General features: G+C 42.2%; 1 protein-coding gene across 1 annotated transcript in view; it reads left to right on the top strand.

The window, feature by feature from the left end:
• pdzd8.S (PDZ domain containing 8 S homeolog) overlaps positions 1–23,008 on the top strand; it is a 37,524-nt gene extending 14,516 nt beyond the window's left edge. Inside the window, exons 3-5 of the mRNA XM_018227245.2 lie at positions 1,024–1,126; positions 17,498–17,654; positions 17,867–23,008. Of these exons, the coding sequence (XP_018082734.1) occupies positions 1,024–1,126; positions 17,498–17,654; positions 17,867–19,977 (2,371 nt within the window). The 3' untranslated portion in view covers positions 19,978–23,008. The remainder of the gene's footprint in view (positions 1–1,023; positions 1,127–17,497; positions 17,655–17,866) is intronic.
• The last annotated feature ends 960 nt before the right edge of the window (positions 23,009–23,968 follow it).

Genomic DNA, 23,968 nt, shown 5'->3' with positions numbered 1-23,968 from the left:
ACGAGCCTCCTCAGCCTGGTATCAACTCTCACAATGAATTCTAATCTCATTTGTGCTGCTTTGTGCTCACTCTAGGGGAATGTACAAGAGCTCATTCTATTCTATACCCCCGGCCCTCTCGTCTTGCTCTAGAATTGGATCCGATACCTTTAGAATAAACAGCAGTAATGCTGCCAGCTGCTTGATTGGGCATGCGTGCCCCCCTTTTGTCCTGCGAATAGAATCTGATTTCAAACTTTATTAATATTTCAGGGGGAAATTCAGAATTGATTATTCTTATCTCACTTGTTTTGACAAATGGAAGGTGACCCGAAATCATCCAGTTCTGAGATCCCTTTACATTCATTGACTGTGTTTTCTCTTGGTGGGCACATATCTCACATGTATTTATTTGTTGGTCTTTTCTTTGGGTGTAGAGTGAGAGCTGCCCATCAGAAATCATAGGGCCGTGTACTTGGTTAGCAGTGCCCCTCCCCCAGGGAGCCAATTTTGCACCTCCAGGGTTGTGGGTTCTGCCAGCGAAGTAGAACAGGCACCAGTATCTTCTTATCCCCGTAGCCCCAGTTTATGGTACAGGTATGGGATCTGTTATCTGGAAACCCGTTATCCAGAAAGCTCTGAATTACAGAAAAGTTGTCTCCCATAGACTCCATTTTATCCAAATGATCCACATTTTTAAAAACGATTTCCTTTTTCTGTGTAATAATAAAACAGTCGCTTGTACTTGATCCCAACTAAGATATAATTAATCCTTTTTGGAGGCAAAACCAGACTATTGAGTTTATTTAATGTTATATGATTTTATAATAGATTTAAGACATGAAGATCCAAATTACAGAAAGATCTGTTATCAGGAAAACCCCAGGTCCTGAGCATTCCAGATAACGGGTCCTGTACCTGTACCTCCTATGCCGGCCACCAGGTTATCTCGTGTAATGCACATTAGTTTGCATGTGTATGTATGCGTATGCATTTATTTTTGGGGGACAAAGGGCCCAATATTCTCGTTCTTGTTTATTACAGGCTTCTGATATTTGGTTCCTATGATCAGGAAACCTACATCCACTGCACCCTGGAGCTCAGCAGCTGCCCCTGGAAAGAGAAAACAAGAACATCCGTCAAAACGGTAATAAAAACCACTTACTCTTTCCCATGTTTCTCTTCCTTTAATTAAATCCTCGTGGTGCCAAAGTATCTCTCTGTCTCTATCTCTCTCACTATCAAATCAAATGAGCTTTATTGGCAGGACCAAATACATTATCTATCTATATCATCTATGTCTCTCTCGCTCTCTATCGCTCTCTCTCTATCGCTCTCTCTCTCTATCGCTCTCTCTCTATCGCTCTCTCTCTATCGCTCTCTCTCTATCGCTCTCTCTCTATCGCTCTCTCTCTATCGCTCTCTCTCTATCGCTCTCTCTCTATCGCTCTCTCTCTATCGCTCTCTCTCTCTATCGCTCTCTCTCTCTATCGCTCTCTCTCTCTATCGCTCTCTCTCTCTATCGCTCTCTCTCTCTATCGCTCTCTCTCTATCGCTCTCTTTTTCTCTCTCTCTTTCTCTCTCTCTCTCTCTCTCTTTCTCTCTCTCTCTTTCTCTCTCTCTCTCTCTCTCTCTCTCTCTCTCTTCTCTCTCTCTCTCTTTCTCTCTCTCTCTCTTTCTCTCTCTCTCTCTCTCTTTCTCTCTCTCTCTCTCTCTCTCTCTTTCTCTCTCTCTCTCTAGCTCTCTTTCTTTCTCTTTCTCTTTCTCTCTCTCTCTCTCTTTCTCTCTCTCTCTAGCTCTCTTTCTTTCTCTTTCTCTCTCTATCTCTCTCTATCTCTCTCTCTCTTTCCTTCTCTCTTTCCTTCTCTCTTTCCTTCTCTCTCTCTCTCTCTCTCTCTCTCTCTCTCTCTCTCTCTCTCTTTCTTGCTCTCTCTCTATCGCTATCGCTCTCTATCTCTCTCACGCTCTCTCGCTCTCTCTCTCGCTCTCGCTCTCTCTATCGCTCTCGCTCTCTCTATCGCTCTCTCTATCGCTCTCTCTATCGCTCTCTCTATCGCTCTCTCTATCGCTCTCTCTATCGCTCTCTCTATCGCTCTCTCTATCGCTCTCTCTATCGCGCTCTCTCTCTCTATCGCTCTCTCGCTCTCGTGCTCTCCCTCTCTCTCTCTCTCTCTCTCTCTCTCTCTCTCTCTCCCTCTCTCCCTCTCTCCCTCTCTCTCTCTCTCTCTCTCCCTCTCTCCCTCTCTCTCTCTCTCTCTCTCTCTCCCTCTCTCCCTCTCTCTCTCTCTCTCTCCCTCTCCCTCTCTCTCTCTCTAATAATAATAATTATAGTTTCTCAGCAGCATTTGTGTTTGTGTGGGGAAATATTAGCAACTATTGTATTCTTTTTTATATATGCCTTTAATGAAATTTAGGGATTCTGCTCAGCAGAAAGGCAAGAGATGGATAAACTCATGGATCAATTTAAAACAGTCAGAGTCAGCGACTCCCAGACGAGTTGTATTAGGATTTAGAAGCTGAATAATGATACTTCAATGTTAGAAAAATATTAGGACAAATATAAAATAGAAAGTAATAGGAGAAAAAATATTCTAGTGAACGATCTGGAAACGACTGAAAAAAAAAAAGTGTTGAAAAGAGAAGAACCCCTTTAAAGAATAATGATACAGGTATGGGATCCATTATCCAGAAACCCATTATCGAGAGCTCAGAATTATGGAAAAGACCTTCTTCCATAGACTCCATTTTATTAAAAGAATCCACATTTTTAAAACTGATTTCCTATTTCTGTATATTAATAAAACAGTAGCTTGTACTTGATCCCAACTAAGATATAATTAATCCTTATTGGAAAACTATTGGGTTTATTTAATGTTTATATGATTTTCTAGTAGATTTAAGGTATGAAGATCCAAATTACTGAAAGATCGCTTATCTGGAAAACCCCAGGTCCTGAGCATTCTGGATAATGACACTAAATCTGCCTTTCTCACAGCCTCATTGGCTGGACACCAGGATCGTATTCCCTTTTGTGACAGTTCATTTACGTCTGTGACCCTCATGAACTTGCAGTGGGCCTGAGAGTTATCATTATTTCCACCACTGGAGGGCAGCAAATGACTGTAATTTTATAGGAAGAAGCTTAGTCTGATTCATTTTTTTCTAGATACAAATAGGGACATTTCCTATTTGGCTCTAGTCTAGAGTCTTGCAACAGGTTGGGTTACCAGCAAAAATGCAGTTATTTGGTTGGCTGCTGTTTTGATATTGATAATATGGTTGCCAATCATGTATGTGCGTGTCAGAGTAGGCTCCCTTTCTACCATCTTCTCGATTTATAAAATAATTCTGATTCCCAGCCTACTATATTGTACGGACACACTTTTTTTTGGGTCATGTATGTAACAGGGAGCAAAAACTTTTGTGACTAGCGCAATCTGCACAAATGATTTCCAAGGTGCATAAGGCATTTGAAATCCCATTTGATCAATTATTGTTTCCTTTCTTTAAACATTTGTATTGATATTGATTTGTTAGTTTTATACATCACTGTTCAGTCTGATTGAGGTGCTCAGGCAGAAGGTGGCAGCAAAGACCTGTACAACCTTCAAGATTTCATTTGTCAGTGTTACTGTAGTCAAGAAGATTTTAGAAATCGGGTGGGTAAAGCCTGTGGTCCAACATTTGTTTCTTCTTGCTGAGTTAAAGATTTATGTACACCCTGGTATAACAGTCACCCTGCTATAGGTCCAGGGGTACCCAGGGTACGAATAAACACTCACCCCAAATCTCCCCTAACTGACCTTCAGACTGGGCCCCCTTAGCTCATAACAAGGTTACAGATATATAGAAACATTGGGGTAACAGTCACCCTGCTATAGTTCCAGGGGTACCCAGGGTACAAATAAACACTCACCCCAAATCTCCCCCTAACTGACCTTCAGACTGGGCCCCCTTAGCTCATAACAAGGTTACAGATATATAGAAACATTGGGGTAACAGTCACCATGCTATAATTCCAGGGGTACCCAGGGCACAAATAAGCACTCACCCCAAATCTCCCCCTAACTGGCCTTCAGACTTACCCCCATTAGCTCAAAACAAGGTTACAGATATATAGAAACATTGGGGTGACACCCTGCTATAGTTCCAGGGGTACCCAGGGTACAAATAAACACTCACCCCAAATCTCCCCCTAACTGACCTTCAGACTGGGCCCCCTTAGCTCATAACAAGGTTACAGATATATAGAAACATTGGGGTGTCACCCTGCTATAGTTCCAGGGGTACCCAGGGCACAAATAAACACTCACCCCAAATCTCCCCCTAACTGACCTTCAGACTGGACCCCCTTAGCTCATAACAAGGTTACAGATATATAGAAACATTGGGGTAACAGTCACCCTGCTATAATTCCAGGGGTACCCAGGGTACAAATAAACACTCACCCCAAATCTCTCCCTAACTGACCTTCAGACTGGGCCCCCTTAGCTCATAACAAGGTTACAGATATATAGAAACATTGGGGTAACAGTCACCCTGCTATAATTACACAGGGCACAGAGTTGTTGAGTATAAATGTTGGTGCCATTTAAGCAGAGACTAATAGAGCAGGTCAGTGCAGGTAGTTGATATGTAAATGCTGCGCTGAACATTCTGACATTTAAGGATTTAATTCCACAATAAAGCAAAACATGGGATCAAACAAATCATCACTTAACAGAAAATGTCAAATTTCTGAGCATCTGCAGGTTTGGGTTCCTTGATGTAGAAAGAACGTTGGTGAGAGAATTAGCAAGAGCCTCCGGCAGTCTCTTAAACACTGGATCCCAGCGTTATAATATTTTTATATCTATTTATATGATATAATTATTATCTTAGTTGGGATCAAGTACAAGCTACTGTTTTATTATTACATAGAAAAATGAAATAATTTGTAAAAATGTTGATTATTTATAAAAAACGGAGTCTATGCGAGACGTCCTTTCTGTAATTCTGAGCTTTCTGGATAACTGTTTTTTGGATAACGGATCCCATACGTATTGGATTATCTTATTACTTGTGTGTTTTCTGAATTAGCCTGAACAGTGCCAGAGCCAGGCCTGAATTCACTCGCACTGATCACAATCTCCCTTTATCAGAACATTAGGCAAAGTGCTGTGTATTAGAGTAGTGGCCTTATCAGTCTGCCCTGCAGGATAACTGGCACTGGCCAATCAACTGCTCAGCATCGGGCAGGCTGCAGGGAGTCTGAGCTGACTATAGACTGCCTGACTTAAGGGCTTTAGGGGACCCAGACAATTTTTGGTGGGTCAACTGGTTATAAATAGGGATGGGCAAATGTTTTCGCCTTGTTTCGATGTGGAAATGATGCCCATAGACTTGTATGGTGGCGTGCGTAAAAAAAAAAAAAAGACGCGCGTTATAACCTACAAGTCCCAGCATGCTCAGCCATCCATTGGCTCCAGCTGTGGTTCATAACATCTGCAAGTTTATCGTTACGGACAGACCTGTCCCTGTGTAATAGAGAGGTACGGGGATTTGTATTTTACTCTCCTCCCCCCCAAGCCCTTTATTTGTTTGTTTGATGGCAAACCAAGGAGACACTGATTCCTGATTGATCATCCATAGAGCTAATGTGCCCTCCAGCCTGGCCTGTACCCCCTCTCCAGCTCACACAGACCTGCGTATCAATTCCCTGTATTCCCTCTATCTTGTTTCACGTCCAATTTGTTACTGAGCAGAAATGTTTCCTACAATAACGGGTCACCCAGACACAGAGACCTCCGCTGCGCAGAAATGATATAATCTGTTTTGGTTCTTGGTGCTTAAAATTTAATGTCCTCTATAATAATAAAACTGTAACTTGCACTTGATCCCAGCTGAGATATAATTAATCCTTATTGGAAGCAAAACCAGACTATTGGCTTTATTTCATGTTTATATGATTTGTAGTAGACTTAAGGTATGAAAAAGATCTGTTATCCAGAAAATCCCCATGTCCCAAGCATTCTGGATAACAGTTCCCATACCTGTATAACTATTACTCTTAGTATTGGTTGTAGTACATTTGTCTTCAATCTTGTATGTGTGATTCAATCATCCTACTTTAGATTTCCAGGGATGGTAAGCATTTGCCCCAAATCTCCCCCTAACTGCCCTTCAAGCTGTGTCCCCTTAGCTCATAACAAGGTTACAGATATATAGAAACATTGGGGTGTCACCCTGCTATAGTTCCAGGGGTACCCAGGGTACAAATAAACACTCACCCCAAATCTCCCCCTAACTGACCTTCAGACTGGGCCCCCTTAGCTCATAACAAGGTTACAGATATATAGAAACATTGGGGTGTCACCCTGCTATAGTTCCAGGGTGAATTTATATATATTTCCCTGTTGCCCAAGTAATAATGTTCTAAACTAACAATGTCAGTTGAGGAGCCTATAAAAATGCATGTGCCAGGGGCAAATTCAGTACTTTTGATACTTGTATAATTGGGTTCCTTTCCTTCCTGTGATTATATTTGATATAAATAATCAGCCTGTGCTTCCTCAGCGTATTCCTTATGTTTTCGGCTTCATTCCTTAGGAGTCAGAGCTGCATCTGATACCTGATAAGAGATAACATACAGTAGGTATAGAGAGAATGCAGTTGCTTCATACAGTATTTTAATGGCCGGGCGTATGGCAGCTCACACCTATGTGTATAAAGACCATGAGTTTGGGCAGAATGAGAGTATAGCTTTATATTCCCTCTTTCTTTTTCTGTATAAAATAAGCCATATGGCAGCTCCCAGGCCTTTGCCACCCTGCCTGCAGAAAGAAAGAACCAATTATCCTCTTATAACTTATTTTGTACTTTCCCTTGGAATTCTCAGGAGCGTATTTAGGAGTGTTTGTTCTCCATCTGGGTCGGCTCATACCCTGTAGGACTCGGAACCACATCAGGCGGCTTCGTTATGCCTAAAATTAGACCTTCAAATACAGATATCTTAAAAAAAAAAACTAAACAAAAGCTGCTTTGCAAATTAGCTGGATAATTAACAGCCTTTAAATCACAGATCGTTACACAGAGAGAGCAGCTGGCAAAGGGCACGGGCCACAGGAGCTGACGTTTACTTGCTGTGTTTATACTTGCTGGCACCATTGGAAATCAATACCCTAATACAGTTATTCTGCAGTCTGACAATTCCTTATTTCATTTCCTTTTGCCTCATTTCAAGGCTCCTCTGTCTGCGGGGTTCGCGCCCCATCTTGTTCCCAAGGGTTGAGTTTTTGTGGGAGAGGGTTAAAGGGGGACATCGCCTAAAGAGCAGAAATGGAATTCGAAGCAACTTCACATGATACATTCATCTCTGGTTATTTGAAAATGGAAATTGTTTATTGAAACTGTGTCTCTATGATTTCGACTCTTGAAACAATGTAGCAGAAGAAGGCCTGGAGGAGAGCCGACTTCTGTTACATTGTTTCAACAGTTTAAACCATACAACACAAAGGGACAGAGGGGGCCATAGCAATTACATTTATGCCTAACGTTAAAAGGGTTGTTCACCTTTGATTGTTTGTAAAATGTCTATCTTTTGCTTTAATGGCTGCTCCCATGGCTACACAGCAGCTTGTTTAAATAAACTATAGTAGTACTTATCTGTTATCTACTGTGTATCCTGTGCTTGAATGGCTGCCCCCATGGCTACACAGCAGCTTGTTTATATAAACTATAGTAGTACTTATCTGTTATCTACTGTGTATCCTGTGCTTGAATGGCTGCCCCCATGGCTACACAGCAGCTTGTTTAAATAAACTATAGTAGTACTTATCTGTTATCTACTGTGTATCCTGTGCTTGAATGGCTGCCCCCATGGCTACACAGCAGCTTGTTTATATAAACTATAGTAGTACTTATCTGTTATCTACTGTGTATCCTGTGCTTGAATGGCTGCCCCCATGGCTACACAGCAGCTTGTTTAAATAAACTATAGTAGTACTTATCTGTTATCTACTGTGTATCCTGTGCTTGAATGGCTGCCCCCATGGCTACACAGCAGCTTGTTTATATAAACTATAGTAGTACTTATCTGTTATCTACTGTGTATCCTGTGCTTGAATGGCTGCCCCCATGGCTACACAACAGCTTGTTTATATAAACTATAGTAGTACTTATCTGTTATCTACTGTGTATCCTGTGCTTGAATGGCTGCCCCCATGGCTACACAGCAGCTTGTTTATATCAACTTATCTGTAATCTACTGTGTATCCTGTGCTTGAATGGCTGCCCCCATGGCTACACAGCAGCTTGTTTATATAAACTATAGTAGTACGTATCTGTTATCTACTGTGTATCCTGTGCTTGAATGGCTGCCCCCATGGCTACACATCAGCTTGTTTATATAAACTATAGTAGTACTTATCTGTTATCTACTGTGTATCCTGTGCTTGAATGGCTGCCCCCATGGCTACACAGCAGCTTGTTTATATAAACTATAGTAGTACTTATCTGTTATCTACTGTGTATCCTGTGCTTGAATGGCTGCCCCCATGGCTACACAGCAGCTTGTTTATATAAACTATAGTAGTACTTATCTGTTATCTACTGTGTATCCTGTGCTTGAATGGCTGGCCCCATGGCTACACAGCAGCTTGTTTATATAAACTATAGTAGAGTTTCTGAAGCAAACACACCCATTTTACTAGTACAGAGCAACTTTAAATACCAGTGAAAATATATATAAATGAACGTATATTGTAGAAAATTCAAATTCATTTATGCAAAAACAGGTTTTGGGTGACAGAATCCCTTTTAAAAATTTTTAAAGGTGAGTCTTTACCTTCCAGAAACCTTCTCACCCGTGTGCCGACTCTCTCTTGCCGCTGATTGGAAATTGGTGGTGGGCACTTTTTCATTTAGGGAGACAGAGGCAAATGATTTATTAGAATGTATTAGAATAGGTTCCATTTGGCAGCCTTTCTCATGCTTTGGCTCAGTGTCGGCTCCATCGCAACTTCAACGAGAACCGTCTCTCTGATAATTTCCCCGAGCCATTCATTCATTATTCTTCTACAAATAAAGCAAATTGTTTCCTTTTTATTACACATAAACACTGTGATTGACAGAAATTCTCCCTGTATGAATAATTTGGTTTATTTTATTACTTTTGGAAGAGGGATGAGGTTATCTATATTTGTTCTACTCCTGAGCTTTGCTACATACGTCGGTTCGGTATTCAGCCGAATCTTTGCGAAGGATTCAGCGGTTCGGCCAAATCCAAATTGATTTGGTGCATCCCTAATATTTAAGTATAGAAAATGGTTTTGCAGCTTAGAGGTCATATTTGAATTCATCTGCTGGTCTCCGGGACTTCTGTATCATTGGGGTTAGACCAATAGAGTCACCTAATCTAAAAGATCGTCACCAACTAACATTGAACAGTTTTTCTGCAAACGAGTTGGGTTAAATATTGCGCGTTTCGTTGCCGATCCTGATGCATTTATGGGCGACTGATGTAATAACATAAAGATCAGGCCCCGGGCGAATCCCTTGGAAATAACATGTAAGTGGATGTGACGCGGCCTCACTGCTGCGCTGGCTGCTGGCGACTCCTGCCCTATAACCAGAAGCAAATTGATGTGACATATGGTATTCGAGTCTACGACTTGCTTCTGGCAACTGCCCTTCAGTCTAATGGAAGCGCTTATTCCTTGCCTCATATCTCGCTGACCTGGTCGGAGCACAGCAAACATGCTCTAATAGGTTTCCTCGCTGGAACATAAGAAGTACAGTTGCAGTTCAGCATCTACAAATGTGCAGTGATCTATCTGAGCCAAGGCAGCCTATCTTGGGTAATTAAAGGGAATCTCCAGCCTACGAATAGTTTTGCATAATTAATGAAAATGTCGTTCTAAGCCACTTCCCAATATCCATTCATTCCATGTGGAATTGCTGCTGCGAGGAGCATCTCTGGCTGTTTGTATTCTCCTGAATAGACTGACTTCTCTTTAATACAGTGACTCTAAAGGTGGCCATGGACGTAGAGATCTGCTCGTTGTCGCCAAACGAGCGGATCTCTCCCCGATATGCCCACATTGAAGTTGGCGATATCAGTCTGGTTCGATGGTGAACCCTAGGGCCCAACGATCAGATCGTAATGCATCAGATACGGGCGGTCGGATCACAGGACTGCATAAACGCACGATTTTTTAAACCTGCGGATCGAGGTGGCCAGATATCGATCGGGAAAGCCCGTCGGACGGTGCAACACATGGGCCAATAAGCTGCAGACTCGGTCTGCATACCACCCAACATTTTGGGAGGGACAAAAAAGTTGCTGCAAGGAGCGCTCTGAATTTTTTTGACCACGTCCATTTTTGTGGCAACACCCCCTAATTACCATGTTCATTTTACAAAATTTGGCAAATTATGAAAGTTTGAACATATTTCTGTGGGTTTTTTTTTCCAGTTATTACAGTTTTGCTTATGAATGTGAATTGCCCTTTAAGCTGTGTCTAACTTTTCCCAAGGGACCTGTTCTCTAAATTGTTACAATTATTTGCTTATCTAGAAATTGTTAGAAAAGTATCTTATCTTCTGCTGTGGCTGTTCTGGGCTCTCTGCCAAAAGCCAATTAAGTTAGAAACGTTGTTTCTTTTTCTGCCTGTTCAGTGCAGAGAAAATCGGGACTTTCGAGTACAAATGAAGGCCTACAGGTTGAGCTATCTCACTAAAAACGGGACAGTCTGTTGGCAGCTTTTATCGGCCGTGTATGGGGCCTTTACACATAACCATAAAGACTATTATGGTTTAATCAATTCATCTTGGAAAGTGCTTAGAGATATACAGGTATGCGATCTGTTATCCAGAAACCCATTATCCGGAAAGGCCGTCTCCCATAGACTCCATTTTATCCAAATAATCCAAATTATTAAAAATGATTTCCTTTTTCTGTGTAATAATAAAACAGTCGCTTGTGCTTGATCTCAACTAAGATATAATTAATCCTTATTGGAGGCAAAACCAGCCTATGTGGGTTATTGTTTAGATGATTTTCTAGTAGACATAAGGGATAAAGATTTACAGAAAGATCCATTATCTGGAAAACCCCAGGTCCCGAGCATTCTGGATAACAGGTCCCATAACTGTATATGTACCCAGCAAGCTTTCCCCTTTGCGGATCTGTTGGTGCTGTATAAACACTGGCTGATGATGATGATAATAATAACCTCTCCTCTGAACATCAGGCTGCAGGATCAATACAGATCATTATGTTTGGAGTAGGAGTGTGGCAAAATGGCACATTGAGCTCTAATAAAAGACTGAAAGGGTGTCTGTATTTAAGGACACTTGTGTAAAACGAAATTGCTGTCATCGAGGAGAAGTCACGTCTCCAGCCCTGCACATTATCCGGCACCTTAAACTGCCTGCTGGCTGCAAATGTCTCGCGCTTCCCTCTATTTAACTGCCCTAATTACATTTTTCTTTATGATTCTTCCAAATGTCGTCTCTGTAGTTCTTCGTAATTGTTAATCGCTTTGTTTTCATAAACATGTGCGCATCCTCAGATGCAGGCAATTTGAGCCCTGCCATTTTCACCCAGAAAGAAAATAGATTGCTTTTGTGCCCCTCGGATGTGAGGAACGAGGGGATGACATTTCCTAGAGCAGGGTAATTAGATTGCAGATCCGGCTCCTGTTGATACTTCAGCTTTCGCTTCTCTTCCTCAAATTCTGATTTCTTTCTTGGAAACCTTATTACGTTCCTCGTACAGGCAAGTGCCGCTTCTTCTTCTCCTTCTTCTTCCTGCTGAGGACAATGCTGTACAGGTATGGGATCCGTTATCCGGAAACCCATTATCCAGAAAGCTCAGAATTACGGAAAAGCGGTCTCCCATAGAATCCGTTATAATCAAATAATCCACATTTTTAAAAATGATTTCCTTTATCTCTGTAATAATAAAACAGTAGCTTGTATTTGATCCCAACTATTTTTAGTTGTAGACTTAAGGTATGAAGATCCAAGTTACAGAAGGATCTTTTATCCAGAAACCCCCAGCTCCTGAGCATTTTGGAAAACCGGTCCCGTTCCAAAAAACTGGATCAGCTAAATATGGCCATATATAGGCTTGGTCTGTGTCTCTATTTGCTATTACCGTATATACTCGAGTATAAGCCGTCCCGAGTATGAGCCGAGGTACCTAATTTTACCTCCAAAAACTGGGAAAGCTTATTGACTCGAGTATAAGCCTAGGGTGAGAAATGCAGCAGCTTCTGGTAAGTTTCAACTAAAAAATTGAGGGGTTTCTGGTCCCATTGTAGGTGCCGACGTCTCGTTTTTGGATGCCGGCGACCATTCTTGGAATATTCTTGGAGACTATTCTTGGACGCCGGCAACTATTCTTGGGCGCCGGCGACTATTCTTAGACGCCGGCAACCGTTTATGCGCTTGACCCGAGTATAAGCCGAGGTAGAGTTTTTCAGCATATTTTGGGGGCTGAAAAACTCGGCTTATACGCGAGTATATACGGTAATATTACAGGCATGGGATCTGCATTGTGGAAACCAGATTACAGGATATTTGTTTCCCATAAACTCCATTTTTTTAAAATAACTTCCTTTTTCCATGTAATAATAAAACAGTAGTTTGTACTTGATCCCAACTGAGATATAATTAATCCTTATTGGAAGCAAAACCTGCATATTGGCTTTATTTGTTTACGTGATTTTCTAGTAGACTTAAGGTATGAAGATCCAAATTACGGTAAATTCCATTATCTGGAAAGCCCCAGGTCGAAAGCATTCTGGATAACAGGCCCCATACCTGTATAAACAAGGTGCTGAGTGAAGAAGCAACATTTCCACGCCCGGCCAGGTTATTCAGGAATTAAGGCCACGCTTAAGTAGTTGTGGGCAGTGCCATGCACATGCAACCATTATGGTGCCGACTAGTGGTGATCAGAAGTGGTGAAATCTTGGCACAGGAGCTGGCAATTGGTTCAGTGCAGTCAGTGGCTAGTCCCTTTGGGGGGGGCTATATTGTACAATATTTGACAGATTGGTCTGTGTGATTTTATTGCATATTCCAGTCTATGGTTAACCACAGCCACCTTTGGTTGAAGCCCCAATATTTAGCCTCCATTGCATATCCAGGTTACTCTTATAAAGAGTGGGACCCACATACAGTATATTCATTGAACAATGGGAAACTTATTGGGGTAGCCTCCGTGTCAGACTGGGATGCCAGGGGCCTACCAGAAAACTTTGGACCATGGACCCACTTTCCAAACTATTATTCCTCTTTTCCTCACTAAACCTCTTTATTATCCTAGTCTTTTATTTCTACTTACTATCAGTGTCGGACTGGGCCGGCGGGGCATGCGCACAAATGCGGCACCATGCGCACTAGCCCCCTGCAGCACTCTGGAGCCGCGGGAGGGGGGGCCCTGGGGCAGTAGCCCCAGTGGGCCCCACGCCTCCCAGTCCGACCCTGCTTACTATACTCTATTCTTCCAGTATTAAAGGGATACTGTCATGGGAAAACATGTTGATGCATGTTCTGCAGAATTCTCCCCCGAAATCTGTTTCTTAAAAGCGCAAACAGATTTTTTTTATATTTCAGTTTGAAATCTGACATGGGGCTACACATATTCTCAGTTTCCCAGCTGCCCTGCTCTGATAAATTTCAGTCACTCTTTACTGCTGTACTGCAAGTTGGAGTGATTTCACCCCCCCAGCAGCCTAACAACAGAATAATGGGAAGGTAAGCAGATAGCAGCTCCCTAACACAAGATAACAGCTGCCTGGTAGATCTAAGAACAGCACTCAATAGTAAAATCCAGGTCCCACTGAGACACATTCAGTTACATTGAGTAGGAGAAACAACATCCTGCCAGAAAGCATTTCCATCCTAAAGTGCTGGCTCTTTCTGTAAGCACATGACCAGGACAAATTACTGCTCCACATCTCCTTAATCTGCCACTGATCCTTCTATCCCAGCACTGTGAATCCAGGACATGTATAACAAGACTGTGTAGACCCCTAGCTCATCAGTTTGTAAGTCAGTGTAGAGTCAGGCCCAGCAATGAATGGGTTAATTCAGTCTCCCCCTTATCTGTTAAACAGACGGAAATAGACTATTCGGAATGTATTGCCTTTGCTTTGTGTCTCAAGACTTGTGTGTGTGATCAAGAGGCGGCGAGTCCCAGCACTGAGCACTTATTGAGTCCTGATTTGGAGAAGAACACTCTGATTACATATCCGTATATGTAGCCTCTTCTGCCTCTGTCTGATATTGCTCTCTGTAATTGTGCATGGCTTGTGTCAGCCCGTGTCCAGCAGCAAGCTAACAATCAAACGTTAATTGCCTTCTCGTCTCGTCTGCTCGGCTTTATACAATATTTTCCTCCTTTGCTTCTGTTCTATTGATTTGCTGTTTAGCGCTTCTGCTTTTGTCATGAGGATCTTGTTTACCATGGAATTTGTACATACAACTTCCATCCTTAAAGGAAAAGTAAAACCTAAAGAAATAGCTAGAAATGTATTATATGATGTTTTGTGCTTCTGTACCAGCCCAAGGCAACCACAGCCCTTTAGCAGTAAAGATCTGTGTCTCCAAAGATGCCCCTGTAGCTCCCCATCTTCTTTTCTGCTGATTCACTGCACATGCTCTGTGCTGCTGTCATTTACTGAGCTTACTGAACTGAATACATTCACTATATAAAATATGCCATTTTTAGCCACATTCCTTTTTAGGGTTTAGTTCTACTTGAAGCCTTTCTGGAGTAATTAGATCTGCAGCGTCAAGAAAGGGCAATGCCTCACAATGTCGATTATGCTGCAGGTTAGACTTCCCTGATTTACCTTTGGAGGTTCCTTCTCTGTATACAGCTGGCGTTCTTTGGTGTCCTCTGGACAGTTGTGAGTTCTTCCAAACACTTCATATTGTTTCCTATGGATGTATTGTGTATGAGCAGTGCAGTTGGCCAATTCCTGGTGCTGTATCTCTAGGGCACTCGCTTGCACTCGAGCCGCGCTTATTGCAGCTGCTGCGTCTGGCCTCTTATTATTCTAATTACAGGAAACGGCGCATGGAAGGCAATTTTACCAGATTGGCACTCGTATTTCTTCCGGCCCAGTCGCTACTCTGTGTTAAGCCTTCAGTCAGTGGTCAGTCTGTCTGTCAGGAGTCGCTTCACCTAAAGCCAATGAAGCAGAATGAGATCCTTGGTCTGACAGCTCATTTCATTCTTTGCTATTCGGAAATTCAATGGGCAGAGTCGTGGGCACCCTCTCGTACCCGGCCTGCTCTTGTGCTTCTCTTTGGGTAGTGCACTGGGAAATATTCATGTGATAGCGACATAACGGTTCTTTGGTTGGTGGTGTTATTGGCACAACATATCACAGCCTATGATTAAGTGCCTACTGGCTATGTGTTTATCTACTGTGTGGCCTAAATAAAGTTCTCTGTTCTTTTACTAGCCTGTTTGTGGAATCTGTGAGTGCCGGCTGTCTTCTCTTTTGGTCAGATACCTCCACCTTGAGCTGTAGGTCTGGGGCAGTGATCCCCAACCAGTAGCTCGTGAGTAACATGTTGCTCTCAAACCCCTTGGATGTTGCTCCCAGTGGCCTCAAAGCATGTGATTATTTTCAAATTCCAGGTTTGGAGGCAAGTTTTGGTTGTATAAAAACTATGTGCACTGCCAAACAGAGCCTCAATGTAGGTTCACAATCCACATAGGGGCTACTAAATGGCCAATCACAGCCCTTATTTGGCACCCAAAGAACATTTTTCATGCTAATGTTGCTCCCCAACTCCTTTTACTTCTCAATGTTGCTCACGGGTTCTAAAGGTTGGGGATCCCTGGTCTGGGGCATGAGCACCCAGGCCCCACATATTACTGTTGAGATACTCCTCCTTCTAGGTTTTTACATTGGGATCTTTTCTATAAGTACACAACGTATGGGGGGACCTTGCAGAAAGGTATTTTCCAAAATGAATGGCCGAAGTCTAGATTCTTTCTATGATCTGTTTATATGATACAGTCACAAACCACATACATATTCTATAGCCTGTCTTGTTGTTTGGTCCATTTAGTTCTTGATTCATTTGTTTGTCACTGAGAATATATATAGTGCAGCATGGTGCCCGTGGGCACTGCCGTCTACATGTATATGACTACTTCTCATATATGGTTCCGTTCTCCAAATCATGATCTCTCCTGCCCTGCACACTATGCATTGTTACCCCCACCCTTTCCTTCTGCTTCCCTGCACCCCGTCGGCCAACCAGTAATCATTCAGCCGTCACATCTCCCTCACCCCTAGTCAGTGAGTCTATCATGGGTGCTGCCACTTCACGCTGTCTGCATGATCCATTGTCAAAAGGCTATTTGCTTCTTTATCTCCGTGTATGGCATGCAAAAACTGTACTGTCACTTTAATTGCAGCTCAGCCCTGCTTTCATGTATAATCTTCTTTTCCTGGACAGTACACAGTAATAAGGGCTAAAACAAGTGAAGAAGCAGGCAGAGTGAGAGAACAGGTGTATACCTTGCTGTAATTTATATAGTGGATAATGTACCCCCTACTGTAAATGATAAGGATATTAGAAGTCACTGAGGGGTTGTTCTGTGACCATATAAAGGCACAAGGCTGCAGGCTGAGTTATACAGGGAACTCTGAGTATCACTCATGTATTATAAGGGATAATGTACCCCCTACTGTAAATGATAAGGATATTAGAAGTCACTGAGGGGTTGTTCTGTGACCATATAAAGGCACAAGGCTGCAGGCTGAGTTATACAGGGAACTCTGAGTATCACTCATGTATTATAAGGGATAATGTACCCCCTACTGTAAATGATAAGGATATTAGAAGTCACTGAGGGGTTGTTCTGTGACCATATAAAGGCACAAGGCTGCAGGCTGAGTTATACAGGGAACTCTGAGTATCACTCATGTATTATAAGGGATAATGTACCCCCTACTGTAAATGATAAGGATATTAGAAGTCACTGAGGGGTTGTTCTGTGACCATATAAAGGCACAAGGCTGCAGGCTGATTTATACAGGGAACTCTGAGTATCACTCATGTATTATAAGGGATAATGTACCCCCTACTGTAAATGATAAGGATATTAGAAGTCACTGAGGGGTTGTTCTGTGACCATATAAAGGCACAAGGCTGCAAGCTGAGTTATACAGGGAACTCTGAGTATCACTCATGTATTATAAGGGATAATGTACCCCCTAATGTAAATGATAAGGATATTAGAAGTCACTGAGGGGTTGTTCTGTGACCATATAAAGGCACAAGGCTGCAGGCTGAGTTATACAGGGAACTCTGAGTATCACTCATGTATTATAAGGGATAATGTACCCCCTACTGTAAATGATAAGGATATTAGAAGTCACTGAGGGGTTCTGTAACCATAGGTTTAGGCAGTTGTTCATTGTTTATATGATTAGAAATACTATTCATATATCACAATTTATTATATCAAAAAACATTTTTTTTTTCTGTTTTAATAAAGGTGGAGTTGATTAAAGGGAATTCTCAGAGCTTTGGATTAATGCTGGTTCAGGCAAGGGATGGAGACACAGGGCATGTCTGTGTTGAATCGGTAACCCCAAATTCTCCAGCAGCTGCTGTGGATCTGAAGAAAGGAGATCGCCTTATTGCCATAGGAGGTAGGGGGACATTTATGGTTTCTGAATAGTCCAATAGAGCTGTGTTTGAGCAGGGCTTCGTAACTCCTAGCAACAAGGATAAATGTTAGAAATAAAAAAAAAAATAGCAAATTATTAAAAAAAAAAAAAAAAAATCCATATTTTGCTTTAAATTATTAATAGAATACAATTCTTACATTTCCATTTCTTTTGTTTTTTTTGCCTATTTTTAGGTATAAAAGTAATATCCTCAATTCAAGCATCAAAGCTCATCAAGCAAGCCGGCGACAGAACACTGGTGTTTTATGAGAGGCCCGCTGGTCAGAACCAGTGCACTGGCAGTTTGCCGGAGAACCTTGGGCAGCTGGAAGATCCTGTGTTTGTTGCCTCTGCTTTTCCCCAAAACTTTGAAGAGGACACAGTCGGCTTCATTGTGGATCCAGAAAACAAAGAGTTGGATTCGGAGTTTGAGGATCTTGCCCCTGAGATCAAGCCACTCGGAGAGACCAAAGAAGATTCTGTATTTCCGAGTCCTAAACGTACAGCGGCACCGCTTTATACAAAGCCCTTAGGGTCCATATCCCCTATGCCAAGTCAAACACCTTCGAAGACCCAACCCAAAGTAAATAAAGCTGCCCCACCAGAAACCCCAGACTCCACACAGCAAAACCGGTCTCCTGCCAACAAGCCACCGGTGCCCCCAAGGCCTCAAGTGAAACTTACGTTAACTTCATGTGAAAATCCCAGTGCTTTGGAGAAGGGAGAGGCTGTTTTAGAGAAGCCAGAACGACCACCCCCGCCATCTTCAAATGGAGATAAACAGCCAGAAAAAAATGCAAAAAATACAGAGTTGGTAGATGAAGTTGCTGTGCAGAAACCCAGTTCTGCGAAACCAGATGTTGTAAAGGATAAAATATCAGAAAGTTCCTGCAGCACGAAAGACAGTGTTGATGATCCGCACATCTGGGAATCACAGGAGATATTGTACAGGAACAAACAAGGGCGTTGGACAAGATCATCTTGTATATTTGAGGTTGAAAATTATCACCGGTATCTGAATGTTGCTCTGTGGTGCAGAGACACCTTTAAAACGGGTAGTCTGTGCTGCGTGGGGCACATTAGTATCCGACTAGAAGACGTAGCCTTGGAGTGCCTTGCCACCGCCTCACTGGAGTATCTGACCAGTTTTAAGCTAGACCCCACTGAACCTAGAGCCTCCGTTAGCAGAACTGCATTAAGAAATCTGAGTATGCACAAGGGATTCAATGAAAAATATTGCTACGGGGACGTCACTCTAAATTTCAAATATTTAATGGAGGGCGAGTCTGAGACTTCTAGCTTGTTGTTAGAACGAGAGCGGGATGTCGGCTTTCAGGACGACAGCTCCTCGCTTCAGAAAGAAGAGCTTCCGCTACCCCCAATGTTTTTTGCTGAATCCAAACACAACTTCCAAGACACGCAGTTTCAGAACTCTACTTTGTGTGATTATTGTAAAAGGAAAGTGTGGACCAAGGCTGCTTCCCAGTGTATAACCTGTGGCTACGTGTGTCACAAAAAATGTCAGGAAAAATGCTTGAACGAAAATCCTTACTGTGTTGCTACTGAAAAGAGAGCTGACCCCGAATCTAAATCTTTTGGAAATAGAACTACAGGCATTACCAGGCACATTATAAACACTAGTTCCCGCCTGTTAAACCTACGGCAGGCTACAAAGCTACGGCAGCCTGAGCAAGGTTCTGATTTGGTGGAGCCATCACCAAAACACACCCCAAATACTTCAGACAATGAAAGTAGTGACACAGAAACATGTGGGTCCGGCAGTCCTTCAAAAAGAGCATCTGGTAGCAGTGGGAAATTAGTTCGTAGAGACGGTGGGTTGGATGATAGCGTGTTTATTGCAGTGAAGGAGATTGGCCGTGATCTTTACAGAGGGTTACCGACCGACGAAAGGATACAGAAGCTGGAATTCATGTTGGATAAACTGCAGAATGAAATTGACCAAGAGCTGGAGCACAATAACTCTCTAGTGAAGGAAGAGAAAGATGCCACGGAAGCAAGACGAAAAGCTCTCCTATCTGCCGCCTTGTCTAAATCCAGCGAGAGACTTCAGGCTCTTACATTGCTCATGATTCACTATAGAGCCGGCATTGAGGACATCGAATCCTTGGAAAATTCTTCCCTAGCCCAACCTCGAAAAAACGCTAAATGCGAAGAGGAGGCCATTGTTGCAGTAGAGGCTGAACATAACGATGAGGAGGATAATGATGTTGGCCAACCAGAAACAGAAAGCTTTAGCTGCATAACTCCGGAGGACAAGGTTCCTGGTTCTCTTGAAGCTGAGTAGGACACTACATGTTCTCTGGCCATTTTGTTAGAGCATACTCATTATTTGCACTTAAAGCTAAATCGTGTAGTCCCTCCAGTTGTTTGAAGACAGAACCATATCACAATGCTTTTACCACTTGCCGTTTAAAGAGAAACGGTTCTAGAATTGGGACCTTCATTGTTCTCATTTCTCACAGCACCCACTTCTCAAGCTTTGAGAATCAAACCTACCCACCAACTGGAAAGAGACCGCTAAATGGGGATTAACGGTTAGCATGTAAATCCACACTGGATATTTACTACCTTCTGTCCCATCCACCATCCTTTCACACCTCATTGCCATGAACGGTTGTTACTGTTTTGTTTTTTAAAGGGTATCTTTATGTGTTTTGTTTTATTATATCAAGAGGTTCAGCAATGGTGTCACCTTAGTGGCCATAGACGCGCACTACACTATTTCATGGCGCCCTCTACACCAATATAAAAGTGGGGAACATCTTTTTTATTTATGGACTGTGTTTGGGGGGGGCTTTCATTTACTTTTAGTACTAATCTAAATAGACCAAAGATCTGTTTCATGGTCATAAATATAATGTGAATGTGAACAATGGCAACAAAGGATGTATCCACATAGTCATGATCTTTATGGAGTGTAAGAACAACTTCCAAACCCCTCATATATAATACCAGGGGCCCTTGGCACCCATAAGAGTTACTCTCCATAAGGGAAACATCTACCTATTGTAGTTAGAAGAAAAGAATAGAGAGTAAAATTAGATGCAACATATTCATAAAGTTCTCCCTAATTCTGTCTCTACATGTCCTGTATTGCACACTGTGTTTCCAGAGCTTTCCCATGGATATATTCAGTTATTCTAAATGTTCATTTTAAGATGAGTTTTTACCCGGTAAGGCCATTTAGCCCATGTTCTTACATGCGAATGCTGATTTGCACAAACCTCACTCACCCCCACAGTAGTGTAGCTGCACATGTTCTTTCTCCCAGAAGGCCCCTATGGGAGCAGTGATGTAGGATGGTTCTAACCCTGTATTTGTGTGCTTCTGTCTGTCTTTTAGCTGCCAAATGTTTACACGAAGACGTGATTTTATGGGGGGTTTTTTCATTGTTTCCTGTGTTTATTTTTCCTTCTTATACAGTTAAGGATGCAGTGATATTTGGTAATAACCCGACGAAAAGGGAAACTATATCATTAGGTAGCAGTTGGAATGATTGTCCAGTCCTACTCGTGACACTTTATGGAGAAGAATGAAGGCATGAGTTTGTGAGCCCAGTTGCATACATTTTTCTCTATGTTCAAACCTATGAATGGGAGCCACCATTTTGGTAATCTCAGCAGAGCTATAAGAACACTAGTACGGCAAACACTATGGCAAAGATGGAAATGCAAATTTAAGGCTCTACTGGATGCACCTACAGTCCATGGTTGTTTTGCCTTTAAGCTAACCATCCAAGATTCAGCAGATCTTTGCCTGATTTGGCCACCCATGTGCAGGGCGAAATCAGGTTCATCCAAAGGATTGGCCCAGAAGCCAATAATCATATCATACTGGTGGCCTACATGGCTAGTCATGCAAGGCCCATATCCGTGCATCCAATATGGTTCTTGCTTAATGGGATTTTCAAACCTGCCTCAGATATTGGTCTAGCAGGCAGTCATGGGTGCCTCATTAACTGGCCGATATGTTGATGACTTCCTTTGGATGGGCCAAATCCTGAAATTAGTTTACAGAAGTTACAATGGAAAGAGAGAACTTAAATAGTCCTCTCCCATATTTGACTAATTGAAGCTAGGGCTAATTGCATTAATGATTTGTTTGGTTGCTCTGTTTGGGAGCAAGATGTAGAACATACATTTTATAACAAGTCCCATTTATTTGGACTTGGTCCTTAAAGACCACCAGGGCGACTAAGTGCAACAAGTTAGACCTTAACATCCTTCTAATAAAGCTGGCCATGCCCTGAGTAAAATAGTCAATATCATGGCCATTTATGAATTATCCAACAATTTCCCTGTGTGCTGGTCATTGGGACAATTGCTTTAATAGTGGGTCACCCAGTCCCATTGGCTCACAATTGGTCCTTAGCAACATTAGCCATTGTTTCCTTGATGTAGGACATCATCTACAGACATGAATTGATAACGAGCACATCACTTCTAAAAGCCCTCTCCATCCTTGTGCCATGGCCCTCAAAATAAGTTGGAGAGGCAGATCTTTTACTAGCCAATCTAGTTGGCAAATCGGGTTATGGCCAACACAAGACTCCACTCAATGACATATAATAAATTGATTTTGTGGATAATTGGGCATTTATCTGAATTGTGTAATATACTGGCTCCTGCTATGGTTCCTCCGTACATTACACACAGCCACAAGAGGTACATAAAACAGGGGGTTTCCTGGGTTAACTGGCATTAGGGTGTGACTCTGTTCTCTTAAAGTGCCCAAAAGAGTCATCACTGTGATAACAAGGGGAGCGCAAATCCTATCTTGGTAACTTCTCTCCATCCAGCAGCAAAAAAACCCCAATGCTACGTGCTGTGATTGGTGATGGTTTCCTTTTAGATCCAGAAATATATTCTGGATTTTGCTGCCCACTGTCTCTATAACAAGCTTTGTCTTCCAAGCTCTTTAAAATAGCCAGGTGTACCCAAGTCTGTGCGCAAGGTGGCCCGTTCCATGGACTGCAAACTGGGATTCTGCTGGTGACTGGGCAGCCTCACCCTTATTCCCCTTCTATGTATTTATTTTGCTACTTGTTTGTGCCCACAGACTGGCTCTGTAGTTAATATGATGCTGCTAACGTGTCACTTGTTTTTTTTTTGTTGTACAGAATAAATGTAGTGCAATATTTTTTATATACAATAGGGATAAAGTAACGCTTACGTGTGTCCATGGATTAACCTTTTATGAGAAGAAGGGGAAGAGGGCAGTGATGTATTGGCTGCCAAACTGAATTTGACTGGAAAAGATTATCATTCATAATGTAACCTTTCTTGTAAATAGCTTCAATAAAGAGCATTGCTGGACTGACCGGGTGCTAATTTCTATACAATGTCGCCCTGTGTGTAATTAAACTTTAAAGGGATACTGTCGTGAGAAAACACATCAGTTAATAGTGCTGCTCGAGGAGAATTCTACACTGAAATCTGTTTTTCAAACAGATTCTTTTATATTTCATTTTGAAATCTGACATGGGGGTAGACATATTGTCAGTTTCCCAGGTGCCCCCAGTCATGTGATTTATGCTCTGATAAACTTCAGTCACTCTTTACGGCTGCACTGCAAGTAATATCACCCCCTCCCTTCTCCCTCCCAGCAGCAACAACAACAGAACAATGGGAAGGTAATCAGATAGCCGCTCCCTGGTAGATATAAGAACAGCACTCAGTAGTAAAATCCATGTCCACTACAACTCCTTCAGTTACATTGAGTAGGAGAAACAATTGCCTGCCAGAGAGCAGTTCCATATTGCAGCACTGGCTTTTTCTGAAAGGCAAAATGACCTGAGATGGCGCCTACACACCAATATTACAACTAAAAAAATATTAGGGATGCACCGAACCCACTATTTTGGATTCGGCCGACCCCCCGAATCCTTCGTGAATATGCAAATTAGGGGTGGGAAGTGGAAATCATTTTTTACTTCCTTGTTTTGTGACAAAAAGTCACACGATTTCCCTCTCCGTCCCTAATTTGCATATGCAAATTAGCATTTGGATTCGGTTCGGTCCAACAGAAGGATTCGGCCTGATCCGAATCCTGCTGAAAAAGGCAGAATCCCGAACCGAATCCTGGATTCGGTGCATCCCTAAAAAATATACTTGTTGGGTTAGGAATGAAATTTTTCATGGTAGAGGGAATTATTTAAAGTGTAAACAGTGTAATGTTGAAATAAAAACAACACTATAAAAATCATGACAGAATCCCTTTAACTTTCACAATGAAAAACCTTCACTTTTCACCATGCATGTAATTGCCCAGTATGT

This window comes from Xenopus laevis, chromosome 7S, assembly GCF_017654675.1.
Source record: "Xenopus laevis strain J_2021 chromosome 7S, Xenopus_laevis_v10.1, whole genome shotgun sequence".
Classification (NCBI taxonomy): domain Eukaryota; kingdom Metazoa; phylum Chordata; class Amphibia; order Anura; family Pipidae; genus Xenopus; species Xenopus laevis.
This window is presented reverse-complemented; position numbering and strand designations above follow the sequence as displayed.